The sequence below is a fragment of the Trichechus manatus genome, unplaced genomic scaffold, assembly GCF_000243295.1.
Source record: "Trichechus manatus latirostris isolate Lorelei unplaced genomic scaffold, TriManLat1.0 scaffold00061, whole genome shotgun sequence".
Lineage (NCBI taxonomy): Eukaryota > Metazoa > Chordata > Mammalia > Sirenia > Trichechidae > Trichechus > Trichechus manatus.
Window position 1 is genome coordinate 11,297,024 of NW_004443997.1, and position 17,648 is coordinate 11,314,671.

Here is a 17,648-nt window from a genome sequence, read left to right on the forward strand (position 1 = left end):
GTCCCAACGCTTCACCGATTGGTTCAGTCATTGTTGTTGCCTGCTGTCGAGTCGATTCCGACTTATAGCGACTCCATGTTACAGAGCAGAACTGCCTCATAGGATTTTCTAGGCTGTAATCTTTACAGAAACAGATGGCCAGGTCTTTCTTCTCCGGAGTTGCCGGGTGGGTTCGAACCAACAGCCTTTTGGTTAGCAGCCGAAATGTTAACCGTCGCACCAACAAGGCTCAGTTCAGTTATTACTGACCCCAAACCACGTACTAAAATGAGGTTTGCATTGTACAACAAAGCCTGAAAAAGCGAGCAGCCTGCACTACCAGCAGCCTAAAACGCTGCCCCCAGGACTTAAACCCAACCCAACCCAATCCACCCCAATCCACCCCAAACCTATTGCCGTCGAGTGGATTCCAACTCACAGAGACCCTATAGGACAGGGTAGAACTGCCCTCTAGGGTTTCCAAGGAACAGCTTGGTGCGTTCAAACTGCCGACTTTTTGATTAGCAGATGAGCTCTTAACCAGTGCGCCACCAGTGCTTAAACAAGACCCTGCAAACCCCAGCGTGGTGCGTAGAAGCACTACCACAGCAGGAGTCCTGTAATGGGGCACGCGTGCATTGTTTGGAAGAGGGTGGTGCAGAGGTGGGTTGTGCCTGATGGATTGTGTAAATGTCAGACCCCACGCTGTTCAAAATTCAGGCCTTGGTTTGGACATTTAAAAGACAATGACATTGCAGCAGGGGTGCCCCTAAACTGCAGGTTAGGGGCTTATCTTTTCTTTTTCTGGCAGGAGAAATGGCTTGCCTTGAATTGTCAGGGTTCTGTTCTGTCCTTTAGAAACTTGCATGTATGTATTGGAAAGAGGGAGTCATTGAATGATTCCTAAGCCTTGTTATGAAGTTAACTGGAATCTAGAAAGGCAAGAAATGGGGCTGGGGAGAGGCTGCTGGCTCTGTGGGGTTGTAGAGTATTTAGGAGTAATAGGCAGTCATTTGGGGCTAGATGGCAATGGGAGGGGAAGAGAAAGGGTCCCTATAAGGTCAGTGAGCGCAGGTCACGTGGGCAACTTACAGAGATGGATGTGGGGGATGGGAGTGCCCTTCCCCCTCCACAGTTCATATCCCCCATCTGGAAGGCAAGGGCGGGGGAGCTGCAGGGGCTGGGGAGCCCAGCAGGAGAGACCTGGGAAGGGAGAGAGGCAGGCTTAGCACCCCAAAACCACCAGTCCCTCCATGGAGGTCATTGCAATGCAGGCTGGGTGGCAGACAAGGCCCCCATGAGGCTGGGCTGTTACCAAATCCTGCGGGTGATCTCCACATTCAGGTTGTCAGTGACCAGGCCAAGCCATGACGGATGGTCCTTCCCAAGGCACACTCAGCCTGTCGGGAACCGAGTCTTGAAAACACTTCCTTCCAGAAGAAAACTCACTCCCCCAAACACAATTCCTTTTTTTTTCCCTTAATTTTATTTTGTTGTTTTTGTTGAGAATATACACTGCAAAACATACACCAATTCAACAGTTTCTACATGTACAATTCAGTGATATTGATTACATTCTTCGAGTTATGCAACATTTTCACCCTCCTTTTCTGAATTGTTCCTCCTCCAATAACATAAACTCACCGCCCCCTAAGCTTCCTATCAAAGCTTTTGAGTCACTGTTGTCAATTTGATCCCATATAGATAGTTTTTAGAATAGCACAATGCTCAAGGTAGACCTTTACTGGTTAAGCTATTGTTCAGTTTTAAGATTATTTCAGGGGATATTTTTGGTTTAAGGTTTAAAGATTATTTCAGGGCAATAGTTGCGGGGAGTCATCCACCTTCCATGGCTCCAGAAAGTGAGGAGTCCATGAGAATTTGAAATTCCACCCTACATTTTCCCCCTTTTGTGGAATCTTTGATCAAAATGTTTAGTAATGGTAGCCGGGCACCATCCAGTTCTTCTGGTCTCATGGCAAAAGAGGCAGTTGTTCATGGAGGCAAATAGCCACACGTTCCATATCCTCCTCCTATTCCTAACTCTCCTTCTTCCTCTGTTGCTCCAGGTAAATTGGGACCAACTGTTGTGCCTTGGATGGCTGCTTGCAGGCTTTTAAGACCCCAGGCACTACACAATGAACTAGGAGGTAGAACAGAAGCTCTAAACAAGTTATTAGGCCAGTTAACTGAGAAGTCCTGTGAAACCATGACCCTAAACCTCCAAACCAAGGAACCAAATCCAGTGAGGTGTTTGGTTGTACATAAGCAGCTTCAGCGGCTACTTTTTTTTCTGTTGTTGTTGTAAATATATTGATTACACAACTTTTGCCAATTCAACTTTTTACAGGTGTACAACTTTTTGACAGCAATTACAATAATTGGCGGTGTAACCCTACCCTTAATCAACGCGATTTTCCCATCATCATTAACCCCTCCTTTTCCCTGTCTCTTCTGCCCCTGGTAACTACTAATAAACTTTAGTCTCTACACATTTGCCTTTTCTTGTCCTTTTATATAAGCGAAGTCATACAGTATTTGTCCTTTTGTGATTGGCTTATTTCACTCAGCATAATGTCTTCAAGCTCCATCCATACTGTAGCACGTATCAAGACTTAACTTCTACTGGCTGAATAGTATTCCATTGTATGTAGGTACAACATTTTGTTTATCCATTCATCTGTTGATGGGCATTTTTAGGTTGTTTCCACCTTCTGGCTATTGTGAATAATGCTGCAGTGAACATTGGTGTACAAGTCTCTTTTTGAATCTCTGCTTTCAAGTCTTTTGGTTATATACCTAGGAGTGGAATTACTGGGTCGTATGGTAGTTCTCTTTTTAGTGTTTTGAGGAACCACCACACGGTTTTCCATAATGGCTGTAGCATTTTGCATTCCTACTGGCAATGGATGAGGGTTCCAATTTCCCCACATCCTTGCCAACATTTGTTTTTTTCTGTTTTTATAATCTTACCCATCCTAGTGGGAGTGAAATAGTATCTCACTGTGGTTTTGATTTTCTTCTCTCTGATGGCTAATGACGTTGAGCATCTTTTCATGTGTTTGGTGGCCATTTTAATGTACTTTTTGGTGAAATGTCTATTCAAGTCTTTTGCTCATTTCATGTTTGGGAGTCTTTTTGTTGTTAAGTTGTCCAAGTTTTATATATATATATATTGGTTATTAGATTCTTGTTGGGTATATGGTTTCCAAAGATATTCTCCCAGATAGTAGCTTGTCTTTTTTCATAAACTCTTTTGGTGAATAAAAGTTTTTAATTTTTATAAGATCCCATTTATTTATTTTGTCTATTGCTGTTTGTGCTTTTGTTATTATATTAGATAATCCATTGTTGAAAGCTAGGTCTGACAACATTGCCCTTGCTTGTTCTTCCAAGAATTTTATGGTTTTAGTTTGCACATATGATCGTTAATCCGTTTTGATTTTTTTTTTTTTAACATTGACTCTTTTAAATTTTTTTTGTGCTTTAGGTGAAAGTATGCAGAGAAAATTAATTTCTCATTCAAAAATTTATACACAAATTATTTTGTGACATTGGTTGCAATCCCTACAATGTGTCAGCACTCTCCCCTTTTCCACCCTGGGTTCCCTGTTCCCATTCATCCAGTTTTCTTATCCTTTCCTGCTTTTTCGTCTTTGCTTTTGACAAGTGTTGCCATTTGGTCTCATATTCTTGATTGATCTAAGAAGCACATTCCTCACGTGTGTTATTGTGTGTTTGATAGGCCTATCCAATCTTTGGCTGAACGGTGAACTTCAGGAGTGGCTTCAGTTCTGAGTTAGAAGGGTGTCCAGGGGCCATAGTCTTGGGGGTTGAATTTGTTTTTGTGCATTGTGTGATGCATGGATCCTGCTTCATTTTTCTGCAAGTGGAAATCCAGTTTTCCCAGCATCATTTATTGGAGAGACTTCTTTCCTCGTAGAATGGACTTAGCACCTTTGTCAAAAATCAGTTGACCATACATCCGTGGGTTTATTTCTGGACTCTCAATTCTATTCCATTGGTCTATATGTCTATTGTTATACCAGTACCAGGCTATTTTGATTACTGTAGCTATATAGTATGTTTTAAAATCAGGAGGTGTGAGTCTTCCTACTTTGTTCTTCTCTTTTAACATGGTTTAGATATTCAGGGCCTCTTGCCATTCCATATAAAGTTGAGGATTGAGGATTGGTTTTTCTACTTCTGTAAAGAAGGCTGTTGTAATTTTGATTGTATAGATCGTTTTGGGTAGTATTGACATCTTAACAATAGTAAGTCTTCCAATCCATGAATATGAAACATCTTTCCATTTATTTAAATCTTCTTTAATCTCTTTCAGCAGTGTTTTATAGTTTTCATTGTATGAGTCCTTCATGTCCCTGGTTAGATTTATTCCTAGGTTATTTTATTCTCTTAGATGCTGTTGTAAATGGAATTGTTTCCCTAATTTCCCTTTCTGATTTCTCATTGCTGGTGGGTAGAAACCCAACTGATTTCTGTTTGTTGACCTTGTACCCTGCAACTTTGCTAAATTCCTCTGTTAGCTCTGGATTTTTTTTGTGGACTCTTTGGGATTTTCTGTAAGTATGATCATATCATCTGCAAATAGAGATCATTTTATATCTTCTTTTCCAATCTGGATACCTTTTATCTCTTTTTCTTGTCTTATTGCTCTGGCTAGGATTTCTCATACAGTATTGAATAGAAGTGGTGAGAGTGGGCACCCTTGTCTTTTTCCTGGTTTGAAGAGGAAAGCTCTCAGTCTTTCTCCATTAAGTATAATGTTGTCTGTTGACTTTCATATATGCCCTGAATCATACTGAGGAATTTCCCTTCTATTCCAATCTTCTTCTTCTTCTTTTTTTTTTATTGTGCATTAGGTGAAAGTTTACAGAGCAAATTACATTCCCATTTGATAGTTTGTACATAGTATTTCATAGCCTTGGCTTCATTCCCCACAATGTGTCGGCACTGTCCCCATTTCTGCCCTCAGTTCCCCATTTCTTTTCATCTTGATTCTCTACCTAGTCCAAACTTCTGTAGAGTTTTCATCAAGAAAGTGTGTTGGATTTTATCAAATGCTTTTTCTGCATACATGGAGATGATCATGTGATTCTTTTCCTTTGTTCTATTGATGTGGTGTATTATGTTGATTGATTTTCTAATGTTGAACCATCCCTGCATTCCTGGAATAAATCCCACTTGGTCATGGTATACGGCTTTTTTAATATGCTGTTGGATTCTGTTCGCTAGTATTTTGTTGAGGATTTTAAAAATCTGTATTTATAAAAGATATTGGCTTGTAGTTTTCTTTTCTTATGGTGTCTTTATCTGGTTTGTGTATCAGGGTTATGTTTGCTTCACAGAATGAATTGGAGTAATCCTTCCCTATCTTTTGGAAGAGTTTGAGCAGTATTGGTGTCAATTCTTCTTTAAATGTTTCGTCGAATTCCCTAGTGAACCCATCTGTTTGAGGACTTTTTTTTGGGGGGAGGTTTTTGATCACTGATTCAATCTCTTCACTTGTTATGGGTCTGTTGAGACTTTCTGTCTCTCTAAGTCAGTCTGGGTAGGGTGTGTGCTTCTAAGAATTTGTCCATTTCATGTAGGTTTATCGAGTTTGTTGCTATACAGTTGTTCATAATATTCTGTCATAATTCTCTTTATTTCTATCAGTTGTAATGTCCCCTCTTTCATTTTTTATTTTGGCGATTTGCATCTTGTCTCTTCTTCATCAGTCTAGTTAAAAGTTTGTCAACTTTATTGATCTTTTCAAAGAATCAACTTCTGGTTTTATTGATTCTATTATTTTTCTGTTTTTGATTTTATTCATTTCTACTCTGATCTGTGTTATTTCCTTTCCTCTGGTAGGTTTAGGTTTAGGTTGCTCTTCTACGTCTAGTTCCTAGAGTTGTTAAGCTGTTAACTTGAGATCTTTCTTCTTTTTTTATGTAGGCATTTATTGCTATAAGTTTCCTTCTAAGTACTGCCTTTGCTGCATCCCTTAAGTTTTGGTATGTTGTGCTTTCATTTTCACTTGGCTCTAAGAAATTTGTGATTTCTCTTTTGATTTCTTCCTTGACCCATTGGTAGTTTAATACTGCGTTGTTTAATTTTCATATGTTTGTGTATTTTCCAGGTTTTTTTCTGTTATTGATTTTTGGCTTTACTCTGTTGTGGTCAGAGAAAATACTTTGTATGATTTCAATCTTTTTTAAATTTATCAGGACTTGCTCTGTGACCTAAAATGTAGTCTATCCTGGAGAATGAGCCATGTGCACTGGAGTAGAATGTATATTATGCTCTTTTCGGGTGGACTGTTCTATATATGCCTGTTGAATCTAGTTGGTTTATAGTGTCTTTCAATTCCTCTGTTTCCTTGTTGATATTTTTCCCAGTTCCTCTATAAAGGGGAAGGAGGATTTTCCTGAATCTCCCCACCCCTCCCTGATTTGCTGAGCAAAAAAGCTAAGGTCAAATATCCTGCAAATTGCAAAAATACTCCTGGCCAATTTGAATCTGGCTGCTGGAAATCTGTTTTCCCTGCGGCTGCTGTAAACCTGTGTTTAACTTTGTGGTGACGGTCACAGGAAAAAAGTAGCAATGAGGAAGCTCAGTTCCCCAGATACATATGCTTAGAGGCTCCCAGACGTCACGGAGGGGCCAAAAATACATCAGATCTTTTCCTTTTTCTTCCCCCCAAGGAAGCCCAGGTTCATCAGGAAGGACAGAAAGGTATGGAAATGTGAATGTAAGCTGCCAAGAAACTTGTGGGTGCTAAGGTCCTTGGCTGGGGGGGCGGATGGGGGGTGGGGTGGTTTCTGAGCTCCATTAGGGGTGAGTAGGTCCCAGGGAGCACACTGGTAGATATTCTCTTTCTTCTCTCCCTATGTCTCTCTCTCTCTTCTTTCTTCTTCCCTTTCTCTCTCTCTCTGTCCTCCTTCCCTTCCTCCCTCTTCTTTCTTCCCTCCCCCACTCCACAGCTTTACTGAGCCATAATTAATATAAAATAAATTGCACATATTTGAAGGAGCCCTGGTGGTGCAATGGTTGAGCATTCGGCTGCTAACCAAAATGTCGGTGGTTCGAACCCACCAGCTGCTCTGCAGAAGAAAAGACCTGGCAATCTGCTCCCATAAAGATTACAGCCTAGGAAACCCTATGGGGAAGTCCTACTGTCTCATATGGGGTCACTGTGAGTTGGAATTGATTAACAGCACACAACAACAGCACATATTTGAAGTATATAATTTGATAAATCTGACATATGTATTTACCTGTATAACTATTACCACAGTCACTCATGATCATACCCAACACCCCAAAAATCTCTAGTTAAAAAAATATCTCCCCCAATTATTATAATTGTGCATGAATGAGTGTCTGCTTCATATAGTCTGTACATTAATGTTGAGAACATCTAGGGGATTGTGTGTCTAAATGAACATAGGTCTAAAAATGCGTGTCTCCAAATACACATTTGGGTGTATGTGGATTTGAGAACCACATAAAGGGTTTACATACAGAAATCGTGTATTTTTTTTCTCATTTGTGTCAGGGAGCCCAGCTGGTGGTTCCTAAAGGTCTTTTCAGCTAGCCTGACAGCTTCCTTAAAACCCAGATCAGGGGACACCTGGGAGACACCTGTCTGTCACCCACCCCGTATGGAATTTACCCCACTTCTTATTTGTGGAGTACCAAAAGGCACCTTTTTTTCTTTGTCAAGAATAAGTCCGAAGCAGTCAAGTCCAGAGCCCCTGCAAACATTCCCCTCATGGATATATGATGTGTGATTGAAATAAGTGGCCAGGATTGTATGTGATTTGTGGAATCAGTGTCCTTACTTTATTGTCCCACCTGGTCTGGTGTTTAGACTCATGACTTCATGTGCAGAAGCCAGCTAAGCTCTTATCCACCACACTGTGGGGTTAGGAGTGTGGACGCTGGAGGCAGACTGCCTGCGTTCAAGTCCATTTGACTTTGGACAAATTACTTAACTCAGTATCCCCATCTGTAAAATGGGGATAATAACAGAACCCACCTCAGAGGGGCGTTGGAAGGATTAAATGGGAAAGTTCATAGAAAGCGTGTCATGCCGCGCCTGGCGCAGAGTAAGCACTGAGCGTATTATAGTGATTCCATTGATTGATTACTTAACTGATTCATTTGCTAACAGGGCTACTCCATCAAAGACGCAGACAACAGAAATCTTTTCACCTACCAAATGGAACTCCCTGACTATTTTAGTATCTGAAAGACGGGCTTTCAATAAATTCTAATTACTGCAGTTGAAGCACAAATACAGATGCCAGTCTTAGTGGTTTAGCTAGCTCATTCCCTGTTCAGCTCTTCAATTCAGGAAAGACTCTGTTTGTCTAGCATTACGCTGTGGACAAATGAGGTGGGAAAGGAAAGCACTTGTTGGGATATGGTGGCCAGGGCAGTTTGGGAAAATAGAAGCCAACAATTTTTGGTCAAAAGGGCTCAATGCCTTCAGGGTTATCTTTCTTCACTTGGATGCAGGTATCAGGTGGAGGCAGCTATGTGGCAGAGTTCATTTCTTACCCATACCCTGCAGTCACAAGCCCGTATACCACAGGACTCCTAATGACAAGACATATTTCCTCAGCCCAGCTGTGATCCTGAGTTGGATTTGGGAGTTATTTCCCCAGATGGCTGACAGCTTGAAAAAGATATTTGAAAACTCAAAATCTTCCCCAGCGACGCTTGCTCTGTGAAACACGTTTTTGGGAGGTTTTCGCTGCGGTTGTCAGCAGCTCCCATAGAAATCCCTAGAAATATTTAGGTGCTAAAAAAAGGTCACGTGGACATTGCATTTCCCAGCTCTTGCAACAATGGCTGTGTATGCGAGCATGTCTATCCCTCGGTATTAGCTGACATTGCCATTAAAAGGCACCTTCCTCCTGCTTAAATCATTGTGGAAGGAGCCTATATTTATGAGGTATGAGCTTTCTGGTTGGGAACAGGAAATGAACCCCTAATAGAGAGAAATAATTAAGATTTTTGGCCCTCATGAGAGGTTTTTTTTTTTTTTTTTTTTCCCAAAAGCAAGAATTCACAAAAATTATTCTCATTAATTTTTACAACCTCTGTCTCACCGGTTGGAACTGGTATTTATATTTGCTTTCTCCCACCCCTAGCTCCCCGCTCCCACTCCCGGATATCCGGTTTTATGCTGATTTGTGGGGAGTATATTTGTATGGGAAACCCTGGTGGCCCTAGTGGTTAAGAGCTACATCTGCTAACCAAAAGGTAGGCAGTTCGAACCATCAGGTGCTCCTTGGAAACTCTATGGGGCAGTTCTAATCTGTCCTGTATGGGTCGTTATGAGTCAGAATCAGCTTGATGGCAACAGGTTTAGGTTTTTTTGGTTTTATATTTGTATGGCACACAGAGGTGACTTCCAGTGGGGCCCTTTGGTAGAGCTTCAACATCCAGGTGTATCAGTTTGTGTACTTATGAGCCAACACGCAGCATATTAGGAAAGGAATTCTCAGACAGGGTTTTCGTATGTGACTGGGTATATACAAAACAAGATCGACATTTTTTGCCTGCAGATAAGCTTATACATTAACATTTCTCAAGGGTGATTCTTGTGTCCTGTGGACATATATGGAGTCCCTGGGTGGTGCATATCGTTAATGTGCTTTGCTGCTAAATTAAAGGTTGGAGGTTCAAGTCTACCCAGAGGCGCCTTGGAAGAAAGCCCTGGTGATCTACTCTACTTCTGAAAAATCAGCCATCAGAAACTCTGTGGAGCACAGTTCTACTCTGACACACATGGGGTCGCCATGAGTTGGGGTTGACTCGATGACAGGTGGTTTTTTGGTTATAGACATATATGCTCAGTCTACACAATAGAAGATATGGAAGATCAGAGTAGCTAAGTGTATACCGTATTTTTACACACATAATGCATGCCTTCTATGTTTGCCAACTACAGCTTCCGTCCTCGAGGTATTTTTGTAAACTCACTACGTTATGTGTGAAAAAATTGGCATAGTGGTGGTTATGAAAATACCTCGTGGGGGGAGGGCATGGGTGGCAAACAAATATAGAAAGTGCATGTTATTTGTGTAAACATAGGGTATTTAGCAAACTATGCTTATCATATCCAATCTGATTTTTGGAAGCTATGATGATAAGCTCAAGAATTAGGTAAGTAACAGAAAACCTGTTTGAGGTACAAGCAATGGGTTTGATCAAAAGATTTCTGCTGATAAAAAACATCTATCAAAACCTACCCTCTGGAGGGCTGTGGGGACCATGGTCTCAGGGAACATCTAACTCAATTGGCATAACACAGTTTATGAAGACAATGTTCTATATTCTACCTTGGTGAGTAGTGTCTGGGGTCTTAAAAGCTTATGAGCAGCCAACCAAGATACTACACTGGTCTCATCCCTCTGGGAGCAAGGGAGAATGAAGAGAACAGGATACAAGGAAAAGATTAGTCCGAAGAACTAATGGACCACAGCTACCAAGGCCTCCACCAGACTGAGTCCAGTACAGCTAGATGGTGCCCAGCTACCACCACTGACTGCTCTGACCAGGATCACAACAGAAGGTTCTGGACAGAGCTGGAGACGGATGTAGAACAAAATTCTAACTCAAAGAAAAAGACCAGATTTACTGGCCTAAAGGAGACTGGAGAAACCCCGAGAGTATGGCCCCCAGACACCGTTTTAGCTCAGTGGTGAAGTCATTTCCGAGGTTCACTGTTCAGCCCGGGAGTGGACAGCCCCATAAAACCAAATGGGACTAATGAGGCACAGCGGTTCAGGGACAAGGGCCAGAAGGCAGAAGGGGACAGGAAAGCTGGTGATAGGGAACCCAAGGTTGAGTGAGGATAGTGTTGATGCACTGTGAGGTCGTTAACCATTGTCATAGGGCAACATGTGTACTAACTGTTAAATGAGAAACTTTTGTTCTGTAAGCCTTCATCTACAGTGAGAATAGCAGCACAATTGGAAGAGCGTAGTCGATGTCACTGAACTGTGCGTGTAGAAATTTTTGAAATGGTGTATCTTTGGCTATGTATATTTTCACCAGGAAAAAAAAAAAAAAAAGGTCGAGAAGGGAGAGAGTTGACATGTTGTGGGGTTGTTAACCAATGTCATAAAACAATATGTGTACTACTGTTTCCTGAGAAACTATTTGTTCTGTAAGCCTTCACCTGAAGTACAATAATAAAAAAAAAACGACCTACCCTCTTTTTGTTTTTTCCTTGGGACAGTTTTTTGTCGTGAGCTCCCAGTGGGGCAGTGACATCATGACTCTGGCGGGGAGTGGGGGGAAGGGAGGGTTCCCACTCTTTTTTTCTTTGATTGTGGTAAAAATATATAACAAAACATTTGCAAGTTCAACAAATTTTGCATGTATAATTCCATGACATTAATTACTTTTATCATGTTATGCAACCATCATCACTATCCTTTTCCCAATTATCCTACCACTATTAACAGAAACCCATAGGGTTTCCAAGGTGCAACTGGTAGATTTGAACTGCCACCTTTTTGGTTAGCGGCCATAGCTCTTGACCACTGTGCCACCAGGGCTCCAACAGAAACTTAGTGCCGCCTAATCAATGACTCCCTCTCTGCCCCTTCCTCCCAATCCTGTCAACCACTAATAAGCTTTGCTCTTTATACAGTTGCCTATTTTATGTAAGTGGGATCATACAATATTTGCCCTTCTGTGACTGACTCATTTCACTCAGCGTGATGTTTTCAAGGTTCATCCATGTTGTGGCGTGTATCAGGACTTCATTTTTCTTTATGGCTGAGTAACATCCACCTCTTTTTAAATGATCTAATTTTTACTTAAATTTTTGAGAATTTTTACTTAAATTTTGAGAATTTTATTTAAAAAAAAGACTTATGGTTAACTGGGTTGTATTTTATTTCATTCCCTTAGGTGATAAACTTTTAGACTCTTAAAATAGAACTGGACTTAGGAATACACATTATTAAGACTGTCTTCCAAAATAATTTTAAAGACTTTTCTATTCATTCTGAAGAGTCCAGACAGACTCAAAGCTGCAGGAACGAATCTGTAAAGTAAATGAGCAGAGAGAGGGCATTAGTGTACACACATACCCCCATACATATTTTTAAAAAGTTAATTATACATGTATTTCTATTGTGAATATACCCACTTATACATACATATAGTAATTTTATGTTTATCATGGAGTCTTGGAGTTAGAAGGAAACCTTACAGACCATGTCTTTCAGAAAACAGAATATACCAGAATGCCTCCCTCACAAATGGACAAGTTTATAGGGTACATGCATTAACTCCCATACTACAGAGTTTCTCAAAGTCTAGAACTGTACTGTTGGTGGTCCGTGAAATGACTTTGGGGGTACTTGAATATGATGGAATCACAGAGAGAAAGTTATTCCCTTTTCAATTCTCTTTCTATTCTTCTACCAGGAGAGAGTCTTAGCTCACTACTAAACTCAGTTGCCATCCAATTGACTCCTACTGTTAGAAACCTCATGTGTGTCAGAGTAGAACTGTTCTCCACAGGGTTTTCAACGGCTGATCTTTTGGAAGTAAATTGCCAGGCCTTTCTTCCAGGGCGCCTCTGGGTGGTCTCAAACCTCCAACCTTTTAGTTAGCAGTGAGCACATTAACTATTTGCACCACTGAGGGGCTCTGTTGTGTTAAATACCTTCCTAAAAGTATCTCATCTCCCTTTGCCACAAAGAGAAAGCAAGTTTTGGGTATAGAGCTTTCTCCAGATACCAGTAGAGAAAATTTAATGTATTTGAAATGTCAAAAATTTCAATATTTGAAAATTTGGTATTGTTTTCTTTTTATTGGATAGCAAGTGATTCTCGTTTGTCTAATATAGAGAAGTGATATAATATTTCTGTGTGAAATAATTTAAGTAAAAGGTAGTTTGATTTAAATAGTAATGCTAAGCACATCAATGCACAGGTGCTAGATAGATATGACAATGAATAAAAGGTGAGTCTTGAATGACTAAAATTTGAGTGATACTGTCCTGGTGCCTCTAAAGCGATTCAGTATATGAACATTCCAGTTACACATGACTTTTAGGAAACGCTTGTAGCACACAAAGCTTACAGTACATGCATGGTGTACAAGCTCCACGTGCATGCATTCTGTCGCTTGGGTCTGCTTCTGCACACTCCTGCTAGTCCCACGTGTGCTGAAGGTCTGAGTCTTAAACCAAAAGATTCAGAAAGACCCTGTTCTTCTCCTAAGCTTTGTTCATTGCAATGCAGATGTCCCAAGGAGAGGGTTCGCTCTTCCTTGCTTAGGAAATTAAAGAGGTTGGGAGTTGTGTGATAGCTATCAGATATATTATAGTTTATATATACATATATGGAGAGAAAGAGAGAGAGAGCATGAACGAGTGCTCGGCTGCTAACCAAAAGGTCAGCAGTTCGAATCCACCAGCCGCTCCTTGGAAACTCTGTGGGGCAGTTCTGCTTTGTCCTGTAGGGTCACTATGAGTCGGAATCGATTCGACAGCAACGAGTTTGGTTTTTTTGGTTTATGTATATATGTGTGTGTGTGTGTATACATATAGTTGTTGTTAGGTGCCATCAAGTTGATTTTTGGTTAGCAGCCAAGTGCTTAACCACTGTGCAATCTTATTTTGGGGGTACACAGTTCAATCCATAGCAGTGGGTTAGTAAATTACTTTTGTGGCTAAAATAACCAAGTTCTTAAATTTTTATTATTTTTTAAAATTTTGGCTTTATATGGAGCCCTGGTTTTAAAAATAGTTTTAGAAATACTACATGAATACTTCTAAATTAAATACTCATTATCAGTATTTACCGTGCTTGGTTAAGTAGAGTCAGTGAAAAAGAGGGAGACCCTCAAGGAGATGGACTGACACAGTGGCTGCAACAATGGGCTCAAACATAGCAATGATTGTGAGGATGGTGCAGGACCGGGTAGTATTTCGTTCTATTGTACATGGGGTTGCTATGAGTTGGAACTGACTCAGTGGCACCTAACAATGACATATATATGTGTATGTACTGGTGTTTATTTTATTAGGCTCCAGTTTCCACCTGAGCTAGCAGACTACGAAACTATGAAGTGAGCTGTGAGGCATGCTAGGGTTTTTGGAAGCAATAACCAGAACGTGTTTTCTCCAGAAACCCGTGGCTAGACTGACCCTGTCCAGTGGAGATTACCATACTTCAGACACGAAACCGCCATGCCAGCATACACAAATTTCCAAAGGGGAGGGGGGAACCAAATGCTGAGGCCTCTGTTGTGTTTGAAACACAAAATACCAGGATTAAAGAAAGAAAGAAAGAAAAAAAAACTGACACGGCTGGAATGATATCAAGTGCATGTATCCAATTAATGGGCAAACCGAATCCAGGTTTTTTCCCCTTTTAAAAGCAGTCTGATGGAGGACATTTTTCAAAGCTTCCGCTTCAATGAAGTGGTGAATCCCGTTGACGTGACTGGCTTAATTTGCTTCTTTGGGTTGCCAGAAGCTGGGTTTCTGTGACAGTTACTATGTGCTCATGTCCCGGGGTCATCTTGTAGCAATCAAATGAAAACCAGTGTTCTCTTCTTCCTTCAGATCACCCAATTAAAGATCGAGAACAATCCCTTTGCCAAAGGATTCCGGGGCAGCGATGACATGGAGCTACACAGAATGTCAAGAATGCAGAGGTAAGAAAGTAGGTTCCCCCACTCCCTCCTCCATATCACCCCCTATTGTCAAGTATAAATTAGTTGGCAAGAGCTTTACGATAGGACTGACCTGGGTTTAAAGCTCAGCTTTACCTCTTCTTGGCTGTGTGATCTGGGACAAATGGATTAACCTCTCTGAGTCTCAATTTCCTCATCTCTAAGTTTAATCAGGGGTTAAGAGCTCGGCTGCTAATCAAAAGATTGGCAGTTCGAAATCCACCAGCTGCTGCTTGGAAACCCTATGGGGCAGTTCTATTCTGTCCTATGGGGTCGCTATCAGTTGGAATCGACTTGATGGTGATGAATAAGTTTAATCATTCCAATGAAATGGGGTTCTTGCCAGGATCAAATGAGGGAACGCATATAAGACCTCTAGTATAGTGCCTGGAACATTGTTGTTGTTGTTATTAGGTGCTGTCAAGTCAATTTTTGACTCATGGCGACCCCATGTAACAGAGTAGAACTGCCCCATAGGGTTTTCTAGGCTGTAATCTTTATAGAAGCAGATTACCAGGTCTTTCCCCCACAGAGCCATTGAGTGAGTTTGAGCTGCCAACCTTTTGGTTAGCAGCCAAGTGCTTAACTGTTGTACCACCAGCTATCCTTCCCATCCCCCCACCCCTGTTCAGATAGGCCAGGTGAACCAGTAACAATCCAGTGCCTTCCTCCACCAGCCTTCTTGCCTGTAGAATGCCAGGCATCAGAGCGCGATGCCTGTTACTCATGGAGAAAGAGGGAGTTGAGGATAAAGATCCTATTCCAAGTCAACTTTCTGATAAACCTAGGGTTTGTCCTATCAGACAACCTGTCTGATATGTATATGTATCTTTTAGGGATAAGAAGGTGCAAGGGAGTCTGGCGATCTCCACCTGCCCAGCCAACAAAAGCTACCACTGTCTCTGCTTTCTTTGCTTCCTCTCTTCCTTTGCCTTTGTGAAGCCCTCTCTCTCTTCCTTTGTCTTCGTGTAGACAACTATCTATTCCTTTTCCTTTGATGAAGCCTGTTTTCTCTTCCTTCCCGTCAGCCACAACTGATGAAAGGTTTTCTTTTTGGCACCCGCTCCTGGTAAATGAAAGGAAAGTTAATGACTTGATTCCCTGGGGGTAAAATACAGACAGACTTAACACCATGTGTTGTCCAGGGTACTAGGAGACGGGAAGTGGGTGCTAAAAACAGCTCGGTATTTTTACATATCCTGTGGTCACAGTCGCTGATATGATGAATAGAGGGGACTGTAGCCAATGGGAATTTGATCTGATTGGACAGGATTGTACGAGCATTGCCAATTTTGTCAGATATACCCTCTGCCTCTTTCTTCATAGGCTTCCAAAATAATTTACCAGATGGCAAGACAATTAGAAATACATCTCGATCCCTTTTCGTTTGTTTTTGTTTTTTCCCTTTTGGTGGGTTTAAAGCAAAAAAAAGCAAAACTGTTGCCATCGAGTTGATTCCGACTCATAGTGACCCTATAGGGCAGAGCAGAACTGCCCCATAGGGTTTCCTAGACTGTAATCTTTACAGAAGCAGACTGCCACATCTTTCTCCCGCAGAGCGCCTGGTGGGTTCAAACTGTCAGCCTTTTAGTTAGCAGCTGAGCACTTAACCACTGCACCACCAGGGATCCTTTTGGTGGGTTTAGTATTTCAAAATAAAGACAGGTCACTTAGGCTATTTTCCTTTGTCCTTTCTGGAATGCTTGAAAAAGGAGAGTCAGGTAGATGGATGTAATCATTCCAAGAAAGACAAGAGATGGAAGAAAGAGGAAGAGAGAAAAGCAGCAGTTTTGTGGTTGTAACAATGGCTTTAGAAATACGTGCCATGGAAATTGTTTTTAGATAGCAGGCTTACTAGATCTAATTTTGCATGCTTGTTAAAAATAAATGCGACGTTATCTTCAGGGGTGTGCACATACACCACACTCATATGCATGCCTGTGTTCATAATTAAGGGTTCATGATTGGTTTCCTTCATGACTGTGGGTATCTCTGTTACCTGTTGCTGTTAGGTGCCATGGAGTTGCTTCCGACTCATAGGGACCCCACGTACAACAGAATGAAACACTGCCCGGTTCCGCGCCACCCACACAATTGTTGTTATGGCTTGGATCAGGTGCCCCTTAATCCTCAAAGGGACATCTTTGCTTTTAACACTTTAAAGAGGTCTTTTACAGCAAATTTGCCCAATGCAATACGTCATTTGATTTCTTGATTGCTGCTTCTATAGGCATTGATTGTGGATCCAAGTAAAGTGAAATCCTTGAAACTTCAATGTTTTCTCCGTTTATCATGTTGCTCATCGTTCCAGTTGTGAGGATTTTTGTTTTCTTTATATTGAGGTGCAATCCGTGCTGAAGGCTGTAGTCCTTGATCCTTATCAGGAGTGCTTCAAGTCCTCTTCACCTTCAGCAAGCAAGGTTGTGTCATCTGCATATTGAAGGTTGTTAATGAGTCTTTCCTCCAATCCTGATGCCATGTTCTTCTTCATATAGTTCAATTTCTCAGATTATTTGCTCAGCATACAGATCGAATAGGTATGGAGAAAGGCTGCAATCCTGATGCACACCTTTCCTGACTTTAAACCACACAGTATCCCCTTGTTCTGCTCAAACGACTGCCTCTTTGTCTATGTACAGGTTCCTCATAGGTACAATTAAGTGTTCTGGAATTCCCATTCTTTGCAATGTTGTCTGTAATTTGTTAATGATCCACACAGTCGAATGCCTTTGCATTGTCAATAAAACACAGATAAGCATTTTTCTGGTATTCTCTGCTTTGATCCAAGGTCCATCTGACATCAGCACTGATAACCTCGTTCCACATCCTCTTCTGAATCAGTCTTGAATACCTGGCAGTTTCCTGTCGATGTACTGCTGCAAATACTTTTGAATGATCTTCAGCAAAATTTTACTTGTGTGTGATATTAATGATATTATTCGATAATT

At 41.2% G+C, this 17,648-nt stretch overlaps 1 protein-coding gene across 3 annotated transcripts in view; it reads left to right on the forward strand.

The window, feature by feature from the left end:
• TBX5 (T-box transcription factor 5) overlaps positions 1-17,648 on the forward strand; it is a 62,326-nt gene that overhangs the window by 15,365 nt on the left and 29,313 nt on the right. For all 3 annotated transcript variants that reach the window (XM_004379048.1, XM_004379050.1, XM_004379049.1), the window contains one exon: positions 14,591-14,682. In XM_004379048.1, the coding sequence (XP_004379105.1) occupies positions 14,591-14,682 (92 nt within the window). The remainder of the gene's footprint in view (positions 1-14,590; positions 14,683-17,648) is intronic.